The sequence below is a fragment of the Thamnophis elegans genome, chromosome 1 (genome assembly GCF_009769535.1).
Source record: "Thamnophis elegans isolate rThaEle1 chromosome 1, rThaEle1.pri, whole genome shotgun sequence".
Lineage (NCBI taxonomy): Eukaryota > Metazoa > Chordata > Lepidosauria > Squamata > Colubridae > Thamnophis > Thamnophis elegans.
The window spans coordinates 158,643,688-158,663,388 of NC_045541.1; the positions used below are offsets into that span (position 1 = coordinate 158,643,688).

The window sequence follows — 19,701 nt, forward strand, 5'->3', positions numbered from 1 at the left end:
TATAACAGGTATAAAAAGCCTTCAGGGTATGCTTATATTATGTGTGTGTAAGTTAGTTTGCTTTTTTGTTATTGTTTTGTTTAACTAAAGATCAAGAAACAAAGTGTTATAAAGGTTTTTAATTAACTTTTGGGATTCTGATCATTTAGCTTTTAAAAATTAGCCAAAGGAAACTTAACACAGTGAAGTCACCCAGATTCTCACCAAAAAAATTCAGCGAGCAATAAATAGGAACACCATAGAATTAATATGTTCATACTGGTGTAGCAAGTTAACCCCCACCCTTCCTAGAAAAATGAAATCTCCTGGGAAATATTGAAAAGGCATTATATTATTATTATATTTCCCTGGATCAGAAATGGAGAAACATGTTTTTAGGCAGGAAGAAGACTCACTCTTAATAGTCCCTTTGTCAATGGGCAAGTCTATTCTACATAACAAAGATCTTCCCCCCTTAACTCCAGGGTGATGGGATTAAGGCATGATAGTATTAGCCATTTACCTATCTCACCACAGGGCACCTGGGAAGAAGCAATGTTCAACCAAACGTGGACTCACAGCCTACAGAGCTGCTTCTCCATGGCCCTATGGGAGTCTGACAACCAATCAGAATACACGATCAAGATCAAAGAGCAGAGAGGGCATAAAACCAGGAACTTTCAGCATCTCGGTCTCTTTTCTTCTTCACCCAACATCTGGAAGCATGTGATCCCCCTTTTCTGTTCAGGAGTTCAAGCCATGTGGTCCTGTTCACCATTAAACCATCTTTCCAAGCAGCCACCATGTTTCCAGTGTCGTTTTTCCCAATTGGAACTGAACCCAGAAGGGCATTTCTTCCAACACTGGTACAACTCCCATTATTCTCCTGTATTATATAACCTATACTTAAATTTATTCAACAATTCGTCCCCGTGCATTAACAAGTCTTCCTTCAAACTTGGCCACTTTTAAGACAAGCGGACTTCAATTCCCAGAATTCCCTAGCCAGCGTGCATTCTGGGAGCTGAAGTCCACGTGTCTTAAAAGTGGCCGAGTTTGAGAAAACATTGCATTCATATTTCGGACACAAGGCAGAAATAATCCACGGCTAACGTTTTTGCTCCCCGCATTTCTATTCTTTCCTGGGTTGGATTTCTTTTGAGTTTTTGCAAGAAAGGAGACGGCGTGCCGGGCTCTAATCATAGCTGAGTTGCAAATTATGTAAGGCCAATTCTGGCCCAAAACAAAAGCTGCCCTAAGAACGGAAACACGCGTTAACAATCCCAGTTTTAAAAATCTCCTTTCCCTTCCTGTCCAAAGGCTTGCCTTCTTTCTTAACTGGCTACTGATGTTGTCAGTCAAATCGCTTAACCAATCATTTTCGCCTTTTTCCTCCCAGCGTATTAGTCCCGCTCACCAGCCGTGACGCGCCCCCTTGAAATATAGTGATTGGCTACTGCCAACGCTCCCTCTAGTCCCGCAAGCGAGTCGCGCAGGCGCTCTTCCTTTCTCGAGTCTCCTCTAGCCGCTTGTTGGTGATATAGAACTGCTCCTTGATTCGACGACGACTCGGCTCGAAAGACTCTCGCCTAGAGAGCAACGCCATGTTCCGGCGGAAACTGACGGCGCTCGACTATCACAACCCAACTGGGTTCAACTGTCGAGGTGAGGGAAGCTGTTACCTATAGGCCGCGATACGTACCCACCGTCTCATTCATGGCTGTTGGCATTTTGATACGCATGCGCGAAGCGCCCCCTTCGCTTTCTGGATAAGATAATGGTTGCGTTGACCACGCCCCTACGGCGTTTTTTTTCCCCGGCCCCTCCCCTTAAAGCTCCTTTCCTCTCATGATGCCCTCCAGGTATATGCAAATATAGTTCCCATCACTCTTAGTTAAGCCAAGCTACGGGCGTTAGTTCATAAAGAAGAAGGCTGTAGATTTTGGGTCTGGCTAGTCTAAAGAAAAGTAGAATTGGGGGCCACCTGATAACAGTATTGTAATATGTGAGGGGCTGCCACAAAGAAGAGAGGGTCAAATTATTCTACAAAGCACCAGAGGGCAGGACAAGAAACAATAGTTGGAGAGACGGATGAAAAAGAGAAGCAGCCTGGAATTAAGGAGAAACTTCCTAACAGGAAGGACAATTTACCAATGGAACAGCTTTTGCCTTCAGAAGTTGTGGGTGCTCCATCACTGGAGGCTTTTAAGAAAAGACTGGACAGCCACTTATCTGAGATTGTATAGGTTCTCCTGCCTGAGGCTGTATAGGTTCTGCTTGAGGCTGGACTAGAAGACCTCCAAGGCCCCTTCCAACTCTATTCTATTCTAATTCTTTGTAATCAGCCATATTTGGAGAGTACCAGCTGAAGAAGCGCTTTCTTAAGTGCTCACATTACCAGGAGTACAAAAGTTAGGATTGTATGGAACATAAGCATTTGGTACAGTATATCACAGAAGTGAGTACACCCCCACCTCACATTTTGTAAACATTTAAGTATATCTTTTCATGTGACAACACTGAAGAAATGACACTTGCCTACAATGTAAAGTAGTGACTAGACAGCTTGTATATCAGTTTAAATGGGCTGTCCCCTCAAAATAACACAACATACAGCCATTAAGTCTAAACTGCTGGCAAACTATACTTAAATATTTACAAAATGTGAGGGTGTGTACTCACTTCTGTGATATACTATATTGCCAGGGTACCAGCCTGTGGTGGAGTTGAGTTTCCCAAAAGGAGGTTGAAATTAATTACTATAAACCCTGTAGTAGCAGCTCCCGAAACTACAGTGAACCCTCAGGGGAGCAATTCCACACTTTTCCTGCAGCTCCTTATGACTTTTTGGAGATCAAAGGAGAAGGAATTCACATTTGGGAATGTATGACAGAGAAAACTGGAGCCGAAGTTGCTAAAAGTCTTCTCTTTGAACTGGTATCACAGGCAAAATGGAGGTGGGAGAGAGATTTGATTTTTGTTGTTGTTGTTGTTGTTACTTAACTATGTTGTGGTTATTTTAGAACATAGAGCGGGTGTTCAACCTTGGCAATTCTCCAGCCAGGTTACCAATACTGATTCTATATAGCTTACCAACCTCCATCTTTAAAGAAAGCTGTATAGAGATAGGATTCAAAATTGTAAGCTGCCTTACAGAACAATAATATGACTGCATTGCATGAATAGAATAGAATAGAATAGGAATAGAATTCTTTATTGACCAAGGGTGATTGGACACACAAGGAATTTGTCTCTGGTGCATAAGCTCTCAGTGTACATACAAGCAATAAGTGATAAATCATGATCATAGTCATTGTAAAAATACATTCATCATTTGTTTGCCATCCACCTCGCTGCAGTACTCCCCCATTGCCCCCCCCCCACGCCAACTGGCAGAGCCAGGTCTTCAGGCTCTTAGGGAAGGTTAGGAGGGGAGGGCTGATCTTGTGGGTGGGGGAGAAGTTCCAATTGCTGGAGTTATGGCAGAAAAGGCTCTTCTGGATCCCACCAGCCAGAGTTCTTTGACTGGCAGGAAATGCAGCATGCATCCTCTGCCAGCATGGGGGAGTGACTGTCCCATCAGGGTGAGATGGTTCTTCAAGTAATCTAGACCCATGTCATCCATGCAGGGCTTTATAAGTAATAACCAAGCCTTGAATAGCACCCAAAAGCAAATCAGCCAGTGCAGTTCCCGGAACAGCAAAAAAACTGTCCATGTCAAATTTTCAGCAGTTATAGCTTCCAGTTGCTCTTCAAAGGTAGCTCCATTGCAGTAGTCCAAGCATGAGATGATCAGGGCTTGAATGACTATGTGCACAGAATTCTGATCCAGGAAAGACATACACTTGAGAGGTCAATGAAAAATTGAAGTAGAATTCTGCATTAAACCTTCTCTAAATAGATCAAGAAACCATTGGGTTAGGCTGTATGTGACATTATTTACAAAAATGCAGGAGGGTTTTTCAGAATTGAACTGATGATGATTGTTCTTAATTGTTGTTTCTTCTAGGTACTAGAGAGTGTGATCATACAAAACTTTTATGACTTTTAATTTAAGGAAAAGTCTTTTTATGATGTGACTTGTATTTATTTGTTATTGTAGATGAAACAGAATTCAGAAACTTTATTGTTTGGCTTGAAGACCAGAAAATCCGACACTATAAAATAGAAGACAGGGGGAACTTAAGAAACATCCATAATGCCACAGAATGGTCAAAGTCCTTTGAAAAGGTAGTGTTGTTTTTAAGTGCAATTTCTAAGCATGTGGATGGGATCTGTTTTACTTATAACAGCACATTACATGCTAATTAAGTTAGACTATCTAGGACTAGAGGATGAAAGGACAGAAGAGTAAAATTAAGGTATTTTCACTGGCTGTAGCATTTTTTTGGTACAAAATTATAAAAGTTGGACATACTAAATTGGTTTATACAACTACATTGTCAGTTGTAATGTAGGTCTACAACATACTTACAAAAAATCAGAAGTAGAATTTAGTGATAAGAAAAACTTATTCTCCCTGATATTGCTAGAATAATCCATATAATTACATAATATTTGCTCAATATGTGATTCTTCCAACAATTGGTAGTCTTCTACATTGCTGATTTTAAATTGGAATATTTCCGTATCATGTTACCTTTACTGTTAATAGCCATGAGAGTTGAGAATATTTTCATATTTGAGAACAATGCATGCGGTTTCTATAATCCAGCAGGAGTCTTGGAATCTTCTCTAAGTAACTTAATAATGCTTGTGCCTTAGAATTAAAGAAAAGTTTTAATAGAGTAAATAATGTTAACATATTGTAAGTCAGAGTCATTGTACATTATTTTCTAAAAATCTTGAAAGAAAGAAACCCCCAGTTTGCATTCATCACCTTCTCACAATTATAGATTTCTTCCTTTATTCGTACACCTCTCTTGTTATAGGAAGATATTTAATTTTGTGATTTCACTTAATTTAAATTTTTTTTATGCTATAGCAGTGATGATGAACCTTTTTTAACTTGCGTGCCAAAAGCTGGAGGAGTGCAGGGGGGGGGTCGTGCGTGGGTGTGCCACACCTATAATGCAATGCATGACACACCCCAGCGGGCATGGGCGCATGACAGGAGCAACACCCCAATTTTTTGCATACTTTTTTTGCCCTCCCCATGCTCTAGAGGCTTGGGGAGGGCGAAAATAGCCTCTCCTGCCTCTCCCCCCCCCCCCCCCCCAGGGAGGCTTCAGGAGCTTCCCTGAAGCCTCCGGAGTGCAAAAAATCCAGCCCTACAGGCAAACCGGAAATTCAGGGACCTTCCGGATGCTCCCCTGAAGGCAAGCTCTTGAAGCCTGGGGGGGGGGGGGGGAGGCTATAAAGCTTCTGGAGCCTGGGGAGGGTAAAAAATGGCCTCAAAAAAGGGCTAAAGTCATCTGACAGGACAACGCCCGTGCCCTGACAAATGGCTCCGCATGCCACCTGTGGCACGCATGCCATAGGTTTGCCATCCTGGTGCTATAGGATAGATCAGTAAAAATTGTTTTCAGCATTAAGGCTAAAAAAGGTCAACTTACAGAAATCATTAGCTCTACAGAAGAAACCCAGTTTATATTTTTCTTCCATCCAATATTTTCTTTTAATCAGTCTTGGAAGGAAACCATGAAAATAGTGGGTATAAATTGTAAAAATCCATTGTGAAGTAAGAAATGTGTGAGAGGGACCAACTAAGAATTCACTATGCTAACAAGTACCATATTTTTCGGAGTATACGACGCACCGGAGTATAAGACACAACAAGGTTTTGAAGAGGCAAATTTAAAAAAAATGTAGGTAGGGAGATAAGGGATAGAGAGGGAGAGAAAGAGAGAAATAAAATAGGTAGGGAGAGAGAGAGTAGTTAGGTAGGTAAGTAGATAAAGGGATAGAGAGAGAAATAGAGAAATAGAGATAGAGTAATACAGTAGGTAGGGAGGGAGAGAGTGTAGGTAGGTAGAGGGATAGAGAGAGAGAAATATAGTAGGTAGGGAGGGAGAGAGAGAGTAGGTAGGTAGGTTGATGTTACCAGGTGTATTTATCCATGTGCTAAAGAACGAAATCACTGAGAATCTGCAGCACCTAAGACTTTGTTTCTGTTGGCACAGCACTTCATCAATGTAATTCTAATCAGTTAAAGAGCTTTCCAAAAAGGAAAAACAAAGTTTTTGCACTCTGCAAACCTCCCCAAAAATGGCCTGGTTTTTTTTTTTGCAAAAATGGATCCTTTTTTTTTAAAGGCCTTGGAGAGGCTTAAAGAGTGCTGGGGGGGGGGGGGGTTTGACCAAAAAAATGGCATAGTCTTACGGAGGCTTATAGAATGCTGCTGGGGGGCGGGAAATGACCCTTTTTTGCTCATTTCTGCCCTCCCCAGCCCCCAGGAGCTCTCTGAAAGCCTCCTAAAAGCTATGCACAGCCATTTTGGTGAAGGAGGTTGGGCTTCGGGAGGCAAAAAATGCTCTATTTGATGTTTAAGACGCACCCAGATTTTCAGCCTCTTTTTTGAGGAAAAAAAGTGTTATATACTCTGAAAAATATGGTAATTAGGAATTAGAATTGGGAACGGTTTTGGAGGCACAGCAGTAATGAAAAAAAATATTGTAGCAGAATTAGAATATAAACAACTGAGAGTTAAAAATAAGTATACTGCTTTGCTCCATGGCACTGTGAACATTTGGAATTGTGTTCAGGATCTTATTACCCAATGAAGCATACTTCATAGCTAAGAAAACATTAGATGAAAGGAATGAACTGTTCCTATTCATACTGCCTTTTTAATATTATGATTGTGGCATAAATAAGATATCAAGGAAGTATTTTCCAAGCTATTTGATAATAGCTGGAAATAACTTTTATATATCAATAATAAAATTAGCTGCTCTTGATACAAAAAGTGCTTAAATGTCTCAGATCAAGTATGATAGCAACACGTTCTTGTTTTCCTAGAAGTTTCTTTCATGCTGAATTCATAATCCAGCGCTAGATTCTGTTAAACTGTTCACCCAAGTGAAACCTATAGCTTTTAAGATTTGTTGTTAATTGAAATATTTAATTTAAAATTGCTTTTTTTAACAGTACCTTAAAGATGTGAATTGTCCTTTCACTATACAAGAACGGCAAGAAGCCATTGATTGGCTTTTGGGATTGGCAGTTAGGCTTGAGTATGGAGACAATGGTATGCTGAACTTTTTAATCTTCTCTTGCCTAAAATGTGATAGTTTATTCTTTAATTTAAAATTGCGATCATATTTTAAAAAGTGAGTAAGAAAGAGATTTACAGTTATGCTTCAATTAATTTCTTGATTTACACGTACTCTAATTTTAAGTACCTTAAAAACTAGAAGCTTGTATAATTAATATACATAGTAGAAAAATCTTTGTTTCTACCTGATTAATTCAAAGTTTGACTCCAGTATGACTTAACTGATATCTGAATAAAGCTGCTTAACGTCAAAGCATTAACCCAGGGGTGTCAAACTGGTGGGCTGGATACCCAGGCTACGCCCATCCCAACTCCACAAAGGGGGGAAACACAAAACTTAACGGCAACATGACGCACCAAGTTAGACATCCATGCATTAACTCAATCAACCTTTTAGAGTTGAGATGAGGCTGATTATGAAAATGCAATTAAGATGCAAGGATTTGTCCTTGAAACAGAAACCGGTGAATTTAGATCCTAGCTTTCAGATACTAACAGTTTAATGTGCTAAAGCAGTGATTTTCCATCTGGGCAACTTAAAGATGTATGGACTTCAATTCCCAGAATTCCCTAGCCATTGAAGTTCACACATTTTAAAGTTGCTCAGACTGGAAAACACCAGTCTACAATCAGGCATTTTGATCTGCCATTTCGCTACAGAAAGGTTGGATTGGGGAATACTTAATCCTGCCTCACTCATTTCTCTGCAGCTGTTTTCCCATCAGCTCCCCCCACCCATGCGCAGAGGACAACTAACTAATAAACTGTAAAAGATAGATTAACAATTTCACTTCATACCTATTACTTTTTTGCTTCAAACAACTTATTCACCAATTTGCAATTATTTTGCAGATACTGTGAACCAGATTTCTATTAAAGCTATTAAAGTTTTGGCCTTTGATTTTTTTCTGAATTTGGACAGCTTGTTTAGTCTTTCTTGCTTTTTTACAAGGTTTTTTGCTGTCACTGAACATGATGATAGATGCTATTTAGAATTCATTATTAGTAGCAATTAACAAGCATCTACAATGAAATTTTTGAACAATGTAGACAGCTGCTGCTGTTATGCACATGCTGTTCTCGGGAATTAGAAGAATGGCATAAGACTTATTTCTTTTGCTTTCTTTAATTTTAAGCTTGTTCTTTATATTGTGACCTATAATTATGCATTCAATGAACTGGCTTTTCTTTTAACAGCTGACAAATATAAGGACCCTACACCAGAAGGGTCTAAAAATGCAGATAACGCAGCCAAAAATGCAGAACCCCTGATAAACCTGGATGGTGAGTAAAGATATGGCTTAATTTTTTCTTAGTGTGAAATGTGCATCAAAAAAAAATCAACCTGTACTTATGTCCTTTATTTCACAGTGAATAATCCTGATTTTAAAGCTGGCGTGATGGCTTTGGCGAATCTTCTTCAGATTCAACGTCACGATGACTATTTGGTTATGCTTAAGGTTAGCTTATTAGAGTTATTCCACTAGTTCTCATTTAAATTCTTCTTTAAAAATGATTTGTATAAATTTGCTGAAAGTTCCCTTCTCCATCACTTTTAGTATTTATTTGACAGCCATGAAAAGTTTGAGGTGGACATCGTAAGCCTATTGTCTAAATGCTGCCTTGAAACTTAATACCCTTCTGAAATACCTGCTGTTCAGAATATGTGTTTTTAGAAGTTTCTCCTTTTCTAGAATCTTTTTTTAGTTGTGTTTCCTGTATTTAACCTAAGCACGTTTCAGTAACAGGATGATCATTTTTTCACTAGTTAGTTGTATCTAAGACTATATTCATAGTGTTGTTCTTTACTCTTTTTTAAATCCAGTTTCTGAAAAAAAGTTTAGCTCAAATATAGGAGAAAAACTACCAACTATAAGAGCAACTCAGTTGAATGACAGTTTGAGAAGACTCTCAATTAGCTCTTTAGAAGGAAAAAAATAATGCATCTAGAGTCTAAGTAAATACACGGAGTTTGAATTTCAGTTCTAGAGTTGTGTGCTTTTGCCAGTCCCTGCTTTGGTGAAACTTACGCCTGTTTGTTGATTCACCTTGGTTAATGATTTGGCTTATTACATTCAATACAGGTTTTGCACTGATTTCAATTAAGAATGGTGGGCCTTTGCAACATGGCATCTTTGTTATGAAGGACACAAATTGTAGGGTTTTGAAGTATCTTTCACAGCTTCAATACTAGAATGTTGACTATTCCTACTCTACTAATATGTCTGTAATGATTCATCTATTGCTTTGGAATGAGGTAGATGGTCAAGAGTATTAGCTAGTGAGCCCGCAGTATAACAGACACAGTGACGATCAAAAGTAATAACTCTCAGCATGTTCTTCAAGCACGATAGAGGAGTTGTTCAAGTACTGTAGAGAAAAAGCAGGTAGAGAAACATTAAATATGTCCCTATTAGATGTTTTATACCTGTTTCCCTACAGCATTAAAAGAGTTCCTATATATACTGTAGGTTCTATTAAACATGTGCTTACATTTGTTCAATGGTTTTTTTTATTATCTTCCTCCAGTATGCATGTTCTGCAATAGCAATAGCACTTATCCACCTCTTTACACCCCTCTTTAAGTGGTTTTCAGAGTCAGCATATTGCCCCCAACAATCTGAATCCTCATTGTACCGACCTTAGAAGGTTGGAAGACTGAGTCAACCTTCAGCCACTGCAGCTGCCATGTTGCTTTCCTACTCATGCAGAGCAAACATGCTATGCAGATAAATGAATTATGTCACTGGACTTAACCCACACATAGCACTTAGATCCAAGGTGCATTTCTATATGAAGTCTTATCTAACATTAAATGTTGAACTACAGTAAAAAAAAAAAAACCCACCCCAAATAGAGCTGGAATCAAATATGAATATACAATTGCTGACTCAGTTTCTACTTGATCTTAATACCGTACTTCTGCTTTTTCCATCCCTCCCTCTGCTGAATTCTAGTTCATAAGCTGCTTGAAGTTAGAAATGACGGTGTTTTCCTATATAAAATGCTCTATAGCAATTGCAGTGCTGTATAATTTGTTGCGTATGTCACACTCACATTTATAAGCACACCAGTACATCTACTTTTTTCCTATTTCTCAGGCAATTCGCATTTTGGTTCAAGAACGCTTAAGTCAGGATGCTGTTGCAAAAGCAAATCAGTCAAAAGAGGTATTTTATATTTTAAATGCAAGAAATTATGGTTTATTTCATTTCTTTAAGCAGGATGCTGATGGCTGCAAATCTTAAGGCTGTATAAAGCTTTGGAAGAATGTTTTGATTCAGCAAAGGTTTAAACAAAGCATCCTTTCAAAAAGAAATTTCAAAATGCACTTCCCTGTCCTCATTCTATCAGAAAGCAAATCATGTCTCTTCTGCATGCAAGATATGTTGTATCTCATCAAGTAACGAATAGCTGCCTTATACTAGCCCCTACTAAATTTTTTACAAGGATCAATATAGATTAAGAAGAGCAACAGTCCACACAAGCATATAGGAAAGCTATGGAATAGAATACTTCTGCAAAGGAAGCCTCGGCATTTGCTTAAACTCAAGTCTCCTTGTTTTAGAGCAGGGGTCCCCAAACTGTGGGCCGTGGCCTAATCACCACTGGGCTGCATGAGTGGCCGTCCAGTGCATGCACATCTCGCGTGCACCTCATTAACGGGAGCTCGTGGCCCCTCATGCAAACCTTGTTGCGGGCGCTCATTGCCCCATTCATGTGAGACTCATGGGCTGTTGCTGGGGGCCCTCACGTAAGTACCATTGCGGGCAGTCGCAGCCCCTTGCACAAGCATCACCATGAATGTCACAGGTGCACCCCCACACATGCACAAAAGAGAATGAGAAGCTTCTCAAAATTGAAGTAGAGAGATCAGAATGAGCCATATTTCTTTGTTTTCTCAATCTGAGAGCAAAAAATCTGTTTGATACCCAAAGACCAGGTTATAGGAAGATCATTTGGGCCGTTGATCCACATGGATAATTTTATAAATTCATTTAATTGAGTGATGAAAGATTATTTATGAGAGAGCGTTTTTGTGGAACAATTTTTTAAAAAATTTCTATGTATTTTATTTTGAATTTCTTAACATCTGAAGCTGTCCTGCCCACAGTATGTAGCTGGTATTGTTCAACTAAAGTTTTTGTAGGTGTGGATAGGAAAATCCATACAGGATGATCCAGGTACTTGGTAATTAGGAATGTTCTTTTGAAAAACACAATTTAAGCATAGCAAGTTACCTTCAGTGAAGATAATTACTTCAAAATCAGTAGGATGTGCCAGATTCAAATTATACAAAGTGATTTGTTTTCCACTTGTGCATAACATTTTGTTTCAGTGATGAGTTTCCCGTCTCTTTCTTTAAGGGTTTGCCTGTCACCTTAGATAAACATATTCTTGGCTTTGACACTGGAGGTAAGTGATCCTCTCCTTGCTTTCTCTCAAAGCTTTTTCCTCTGGCCTTCCAACCTGATCCCATTTACCATTTCATTTGTTCAGGACAATCCCTTCTTTTCTTCATGATTGTGCTTCTTTAGTAAGATGAGTTCCTTATGTGCAGAGGAAATAGGTTTTATTTTTAGGAAAATGTGCACATTTGCCAACAAGATTAAGGAATATTTATTGTGTCAGAAACTGTACCACATTTGCTTTTCAATTTACTGTGAACAATGTATTTAATCTAATGACTAATATACCATAATTTAGTCTGGCATTTCCCCATGAATTTTCATCATAATTATACTTCTCTGATGGGGAAACGATGGCTCAGCAATTAAAGCTGAGCCGCCCAGGTTCAAGATCCATGACGGGGTGAGCTCTTGTTCTTGCTCCAGCTCCTGCCCACCTAGCAATTTGAAAGGATGCAAATGTGAGTAGATAAACAGGTACCACTTTGCTGGGAAGGTAACAACATTCTGGCATAATCATATAGGAAGTGTTCTCAGACCATATTGGCTCCCTCAGCCAAGAATCAGAGATGTGCATCACCCCCTAGTGGTGGACGTGACTGGATAGGAAATTTTATCTTTATCTTTTATGCTTTACTGAGTACTGCCAGTAGAGATAAAATCAAGTAAAAACAAAGAACATTAAAGAAGAATTAAAATGTTGAACGAAAGAGATTTGTTTTCAAGGCCTTTTTAAACACAAAGTTAAACAACTGTTTTAGAAACAGCATTCCAAAGAATTGGGTAATAATAAAGAAGGCAAGCCTATGGCAGCTGTAGGCAAACTGCAGGAACCTAATATATGTGTCATCACCTTAAAATTAGGGACATCTCATATCCCCATGGCAGGGCTGGAAATTCTGTGTGTTCTATGTAATCTTCAAGTCTTGTTTTTTTTTGTAGTTCCCCCATGACCTCACAGCATCAAAATCTCAAAACTGCTGAATAATAGCAAAACGAATCACATTTCACAGAGTAGAAAACTAAAGTAAATTGATACACTAAGACACAACAGGTTTAAAACATCTATAAAAGGATGCTTGTTACAAAGGGTTGTATATGAATTGACCGAGGCCCACCACTTAAAAAGAGTTTTGAACTGAGCTCTGTTTGCCTTTTCTTACTTCCTCCTCAGATGCTGTCCTCAATGAAGCTGCTCAGATCCTCCGACTACTGCACATAGAAGAGCTCCGTGAGTTACAGACCAAGATAAATGAAGCCATCGTAGCTGTTCAAGCGATTATTGCGGATCCAAAAACTGATCATAGACTTGGCAAAGTCGGGAGATGAACACACACACACAAAAAAAAGCTTTTGGCTCTCCAGTTGCTGGCATGCAGTTAAGGGACTCCTCCAGATCTAGCATGCAATTCCAAAAGGATACAATTCCCATGTTTGGAAAGAAACCAGGGCAACTGCCAGCACATCCACTAAATATTTTTCTTTGCATAAATAAAGCTTGGATTACCCCTCCTGTCATGGGAGGTTGTCAAGTACAACAGTGGCCATTTTCTCATTTTTTATTTGTTCATAAGAAATTGCACATGTCTAGAGTTTGTTTCTATGTGCTTTTTGGAGCTAGGGGGAGATTGTGTGTGTATGTGTGTGTGTGTGTGTTTTAGTTAACCAGATTGCGGTACAGTTCCTCATGAATCTGAAGTGTTTTACCTGCACCTCCTCAGTTCAGTGGTTTATGCTTAGGAAAAGCATTCCTGGCAGATTGTCAAATACAAAACTCAAGTGGCCTCATAAAAAAATTCAGCCTTTTTATTGAATTCATGGAATAGCCTATAAAACATTAGCTGTTACCGTCAGATATTAACACACACGCAAACAGTTGCCATCAGATATTAACACACACGCAAATATTCTCATGCAGTCCCAGAATATGAAGAGTGGAAGGTAAATCTGAAACATTTCAGCATATTCTTACATAAATCTTAAAAAGTAATGCACCAAGTCAGAAACAACAAGAGGTGGCAGAACATTAAATTTTTTAAAATACTTTCAGCAATTTTGCATGACTCCTAACAAGGAGGCAAAGAAACTCATTTTTTCCCCCATTCTGCTTCATATAGTGTTTCCAGAAGTCATTCTAGACTCTTCCCTGTTTGAGTTAAGATGGTTTATCCCCCACCCCATTCCATTTTTTAAAAAGATTCCCCCCCCCCCTGGTAAAATAGTGATGGAGTAAGGCTATATTTATATGCTCATATTTCTTGTACAATGTTGCTCCAATCACCAGAAGAATATATTCCCCTGTCATAGCACCATTTCTTTTTGGCAATATATAAAATTGTTTTCATTGTGAAAAAAATACAGTAGTAAGGATTTGAGGTATAACTTAAAAATACTAGATAATTTTGTTCTAAGTTAAACCACTTAATTCCCTCCAATACATATTAACGGTCCCGATACAGCCGGAGGAGACTTTTGCATGGTGTGCAATAATGATAGGAAGTGGAACTCTTCTTCCAGCTGCCGTAGTGGAATTTATTTCCTTCCCTCCACTTAATAGCTTATTTTCTTCCTGCGAAAATAAATAAATGTGATTTCATAAGGGCTGCTGCCGGCTGACAATGATGGATCACATAGACAATATGTGACCAATAACCAATAGTGCAGTTCTTGCTTGCCATTTCCTATTTGACCCATGAGCTTCCTTGTGCATAGACTGCAAAACGAATGTTTGGGTCTATAGGCACCAGCATCTCCTCAAGGCTAGAAGGGACTCCATGAATGATAACAGACTACAGATAGTCCTCGACTTACAACCATTCATTTAGTGATCAAAATGTGTTTAAATCATCTTTAAAATTTGGACGCTTGGCAACTGGTTCATATTTATGGCATTTATGTGGTCATGTGATCACCTTTTGTGACCTGACAAGCAAAATCAACTGGGAGGCCAGATTCACTTAACCATTTTATTAACTGCAGATATTCATTTAACCACTGTGGCAAGAAGGGTTATAAAACGAGGGTAGAATTGATTTAACTGTCTCATTAGGAATACATTTTTTGGCTCAATTGTGGTTGTAAGCTGAGGGCTATCTGTATTCTTTCTCAGCTGCTGTGTCCCGCTTAGAGCAGTCAGGATTGGCATAAAAACAGAAGAAAAATAGCCAGTCTTGTATTCTAATCCATCTTCTGTCTTTTCCTGTCAAGTGAATTAGAGACTTGAGAGACTCAGAATAATTCTCCAGTTTTTAAGTGTGCCTCCCGATAAAATAATCGGACACTTTCAAAGCACTAAGACGGCTTTTTGACAAGTGTTTATGAATGTTCTCCTTTTGCTATGATTGTGACAAATGTTTAAGCAGTTCCAGGAGAAGAGGTTTGTTTTCACAGATTTAAGTGACGGACGTAAAATATTCAGACTCTCACCCTTTTCAATCGTATAGATGCCATTTTCTCCATTACAAGGTAATCCTGGCCAGCCAGGGATCACAGGAATTGGAGCATCCCACAACCACATAGCTGTTCAGGAGGCCATTTTGATTACTCTAAGCTTTCTAAACTGCAGGGAGGGAATGCCTATTACCAAGGCAACTAAGACATGGTTTTCAAATCCTGTTAATGTTAGCTCAGACCACTGCAGATCAGCAAGATGAATAAATGCAGGGTTGTTTCCTATAACGCTAATGGTTCTGATGCACTCCTGAAAAGAAATTTCCATAAGCAAAGATGTGGGGCTATTAAGTTCTCCTGCTCCCTTCACCCTCCTCCCCTTAAATCCTGCCCTAACATTTACAGTTAATTCCTAATTTTTACCTCCTGGACAGTATGGATGAACTACAGTTATTCCATAGAGATGTGTCCGCTGATCTGGAAGATACTCGCCCGTAAAAGCACCATTATCTTTGTTCACAGCTATAACACCATCCCTGTTGAAAGAAATTGAATGGCACATGAGGTTTGTGTCAAAGCTAAGCAGAGTCAGACCTGTTTAATATTTGGGGAGGATAGCATCAGAGATTCCAAGGGCAGGAAAGTTGGGGAGGGGGGAGAACTAGATGAAGGCGAATAAATCATATTGTTGTCAAGAAAGCTACATATCCTATCAAGTCACCAGGAAATCAATTTCATTTGAGGGAGGGCTTTTTTTTCCTTTTTACCAACCTGAATTGCATTAAAGAAATGTGGTACTTGCCCAAATCAGAAGTGGATCGAATCCAAATCTAAATCTCTTTTGCAGATAGTTAGATATTCTTAATTCTGAGGGACACAGTAATAAATGCAATAGTGTACACTTTCTTCCAACTTTGCCCCTTAAGCAGAATTCTAATATAGAAAGTATGAAGGGGTATAATTGACATACTGTATGGTTATAATTTTATGAGGTTTCTTTTTCTCACAGAGCCAATAAGCAAAGCATAGGTCATTTGTTCCAACTACCTCGTCCTCTACATTTTGTAGGCTTCTTGCCCCCAATCTGTATGATACCCAGGACCAGTTTTGGAGAAAATGTTTTTTTCACGGACTGGCAATGATTGGGGGGGGGGGGGATGATTTCATGCACTACCTATATTCCACATATGCACGGATGAAACTTCGCTCACTTGGGTGGCCTGTTCCTAACAGGCCATAGACCAGTACCCGTCTGCGAACCAAGGGTTGGGATCCCTGCCTGATAGAATAGGTAGGTAGGTAGGTAGATGATAGATATATAGATATAGATATAGATATAGATATATAGATTAGATAGATAGATGATAGATAGATATAGATAGATGATGATAGATAGATAGATAGATAGACAGACAGACAGACAGACAGACAGACAGACAGACAGATGATAGACAGACAGACAGATATACAGTATATTATGATATACTAGCCAAAAACCTGGCATTGCTTGGGTATTTATTTATAGGGGGAAAATGTCCAGACCAAATATAATTTCTAATGTTGAATTTTTCCCCTTACCAGACAGAGCCCCCTTGTGGAGTACTGTAAAGTCGTTACCATGGCAACTCCACTGTGCAGTACAGTAGAAGCCATTTTATGGCAGTATAGTAGAAGAGATTTAAAGGCACAACAGGCTGCATCTTAACAGACCCTGAGGGGTGTTATGGGTGCTTTACCCTCACAGTATTTGTCTCCAGAGAGTAAGTCAACCGTGTACCAAGTTTGGTTGAAATTGCTAGAGGCGTTCCAGAGTTATGCTGGAATACATACACACACACACACACAGACACACACACATGTATCTAGATGTGTCGTTTTTACATCAATCATAAAATAGAGATATGAGGGAGAGAAAGCTAATTGTTTCTATCACCCCACCCTTACCACCAAATTGAAATCTCTCCTTCCATAAAAAAAGGGAACAAACTCAAAATCCTAACCTATAATTTTGCAAATTTCTCCAGCAGGCTTACCTCAATTCTCTTTGTCCTGGCAGGACTACATTTTAAGGAACTGCTCACCCAAATATTTTCTATATATGGTTTCTGGGGAAACCCCTCTTTGTATGCAATTTTTCTACTCTGAATACATTGCCCTCATAAGAAAGATACCACACACTTGATGGAGTGGATTTCTAGATGTGTCTTTTAATTTGAAACTTTAGACTTTGAGAAGATCCTACCTTCTCCAATCTGTATGATAGAAGTGATTGACATAGCCGACGATGCTGAAGGGATAGTTGAGGTTATTCTGAATGACCCGCCTTCCTGTTCCATTGGGTGATATACACTCCAGTTTCTTGGTTCCTTTTCAAAGAAAGAGACATAGATCAGGAATCAAATTCTGTCTACATGTTTTTCTTGCTCCAATGGATAATTGCAACTGCATCATCTTGATTATAGAATTAGATTTATTATGTTGTGATGTTGTAAAGGAATGTCCAGAATGTGAACAGACATTTCTATGGGAAAGGTCATTTGATCCATTCGTGGGTACTGTTGGAAGAGCAACCTTATGAGATTGAGGGTTGGTAATGGCCATCAATATCATCCTTTTCTAGAAGATGTGCTAGGAAGCAATCCTTTTCTCACAAACAGAATGCTCATTCCCATATTAAAACTGACAATGGCAGTATCTGTTGTATTGCCAGCCCTTTGCATGCTATATAGTAATACTAGCTGGATACCTGTGCTTCCCGACAAAACTATGCAATTGGGCAATGCAGGAGAAATCCAGTTCACTGCGGTTAAATCCATTGGCTCAGTGGTAGTCGGTGATTGAAACACATAAGGGAATATCGCTCCCGCTGCCTTGGGTCTGGCAGCTTCCATAGGTGGAAGGTGTAGACATTTTGGTGAGGTACCAACGTTTAGTATGTAAAATGCCCCAGACCGCTCCTGAGTGAAGGAGTGGAACATCTGCCAGTTTGAATTGAAGTAACGGAATGTGAGGCAACTGACAGTTGGATCAGAGATCTTTTCAGGTGGGGAGGGGGAGTAGAATTTATAACTTCTTGGCATCAGACTGTGTTAATATAAGGAAACTGGCAGTTGGAACAGAGTTCTTTTCAGGTGGGGAGGGGGAGTAGAACTCCTTAGCATCAGAGCATGTTAATTACTGTAGAAGAAATACTAATGATCTGATGGTCATTTTGAAAAATCCTTTCTTAGTGGGCACCTAGAAACCAAGAGGAACATATGTGCCAAATTTCAAGTTTGTAGGCTTTATGGTTCTGGAGATTTCATGATGAATGAGTGGTATTTGGCTTTTATACATATAGATCAGTGATGGCGAACCTATGGCACGCGTGCCACAGGTGGCACATGGAGCCATTTGTCAGGGCACGTGAGGCGCTGCCCTGTCAGCTGGCCAACGGGCATGCACGTGCTGGCCAGCTGAGTTCACCCTTTTTTAAAGCTGTTTTTTGCCCTCCCCAGGCTCCAGAGACTTTATAGGAGCCTGGGGAGGGCGAAAAGAGCCTACCTGCCCCCCTGCCCCCCGGAGGCTTCATGAGCTTCCCTGAAGCTTCCGGAGCGCAAAAAATCGGCCCTCCGGGCAAACCGGAAGTTCAGGAACGGACTTCCGCTTTGCTCGGAGGGTTGTTTTGACTGCTCCGGAGGTTTCAGGGAAGCCTCCTGAAGGTCCCAGAGGGCTTCTGGGGTGGCGGGGGAGGCTGCTTTTGCCCTCCCCAGGCTCCTATAAAGCCTCTGGAGCCTGGGGAGGGCGAAAAAAGTATGCAAAAAATGGGGGGTAGCGCCTGTAGTGCGTGCATGTGCACTGGGGAGTCACACATTGCATTATGGGTGTGGCACACCTGCACACGACCCCCTCTGCGCTCCCCCCACTTATGGCACATGAGCCAAAAAAGGTTCACCATCGCTGATATAGATTATGGTCTAAGACTCCCAGGAAGCTTCTAAGGTTCTATTACTTCAATTAGAAAGGCATCATGGTGGGCAAAAAAGGCTTTTTGGTACACTTTTAGCAAGCACTGCATATTGATCAAAACAGTTTGATCTTTTCTCCTTTTCAGAAAAAAGTATAATAACCTTTACACTTACATAGGTAGATTCTTATCTCTTTTCATTAAGATTTGCATCCAAGTAGCATCATTATGATTGCTGATCATGGGTACACAATCCAGCACAGATCTGATTTTGAAGCTATTCCAAGTTATATAAACAAAGACTGACAAAACTTTGATTCTAATTCAAAGTATTGAAAATAATAGCAGAATAATGTTGATAACTCCTTTCAGTTTCTGATGCCAATATAGAGGGAACTGGAACTGTTCAGTCACATCATTATATGTGGGTTCACACAACACATTACACTAAGGTAAAATAAGTGATTGCATTATGTATCAGGATATAGGATCCCAGTCATTGATTTACAAAGTTCTGAGCCGCTGGATTAAACCGACATATGGTTATTTGGTTTTACAGTTGAATAATCATACTCATTTTGATAATACAGATTTAGAACATCCTATTTCAGCTCAATTGGAAATTAAAATTTTTAAAAAGCAAAGTGTAAATTTGGGTTCTTCAATCTAACTACAGGATGATGGTGGTGATTATAATTCTACAAACTAGGAAATGTGAATAGCTGTGTGCGTATGACTTTATGTTAATCTCTAACTGTCTT

General features: G+C 39.6%; 2 protein-coding genes across 2 annotated transcripts in view; one reads left to right on the forward strand and one right to left on the reverse strand.

Annotated features, from left to right (window-relative positions):
• Positions 1 to 1,460: 1,460 nt before the first annotated feature.
• RTRAF (RNA transcription, translation and transport factor) lies at positions 1,461 to 12,936 on the forward strand. The gene is made up of 8 exons (XM_032236533.1): positions 1,461 to 1,644; positions 4,082 to 4,209; positions 7,069 to 7,168; positions 8,393 to 8,479; positions 8,567 to 8,655; positions 10,297 to 10,365; positions 11,563 to 11,611; positions 12,779 to 12,936. Exons 1-8 carry the CDS (start codon positions 1,584 to 1,586, stop codon positions 12,931 to 12,933), a joined length of 738 nt encoding a protein of 245 aa, XP_032092424.1. The 5' UTR covers positions 1,461 to 1,583; the 3' UTR covers positions 12,934 to 12,936.
• Positions 12,937 to 13,392: 456 nt separating this feature from the next.
• NID2 (nidogen 2) overlaps positions 13,393 to 19,701 on the reverse strand; it is a 77,455-nt gene continuing 71,146 nt past the window's right edge. The window contains exons 19-21 of the mRNA XM_032236527.1: positions 17,237 to 17,360; positions 15,418 to 15,530; positions 13,393 to 14,173 (exon numbers count right to left, since the gene is read on the reverse strand). Coding sequence (XP_032092418.1) covers positions 14,163 to 14,173; positions 15,418 to 15,530; positions 17,237 to 17,360 — 248 coding nt within the window. The 3' untranslated portion in view covers positions 13,393 to 14,162. The remainder of the gene's footprint in view (positions 14,174 to 15,417; positions 15,531 to 17,236; positions 17,361 to 19,701) is intronic.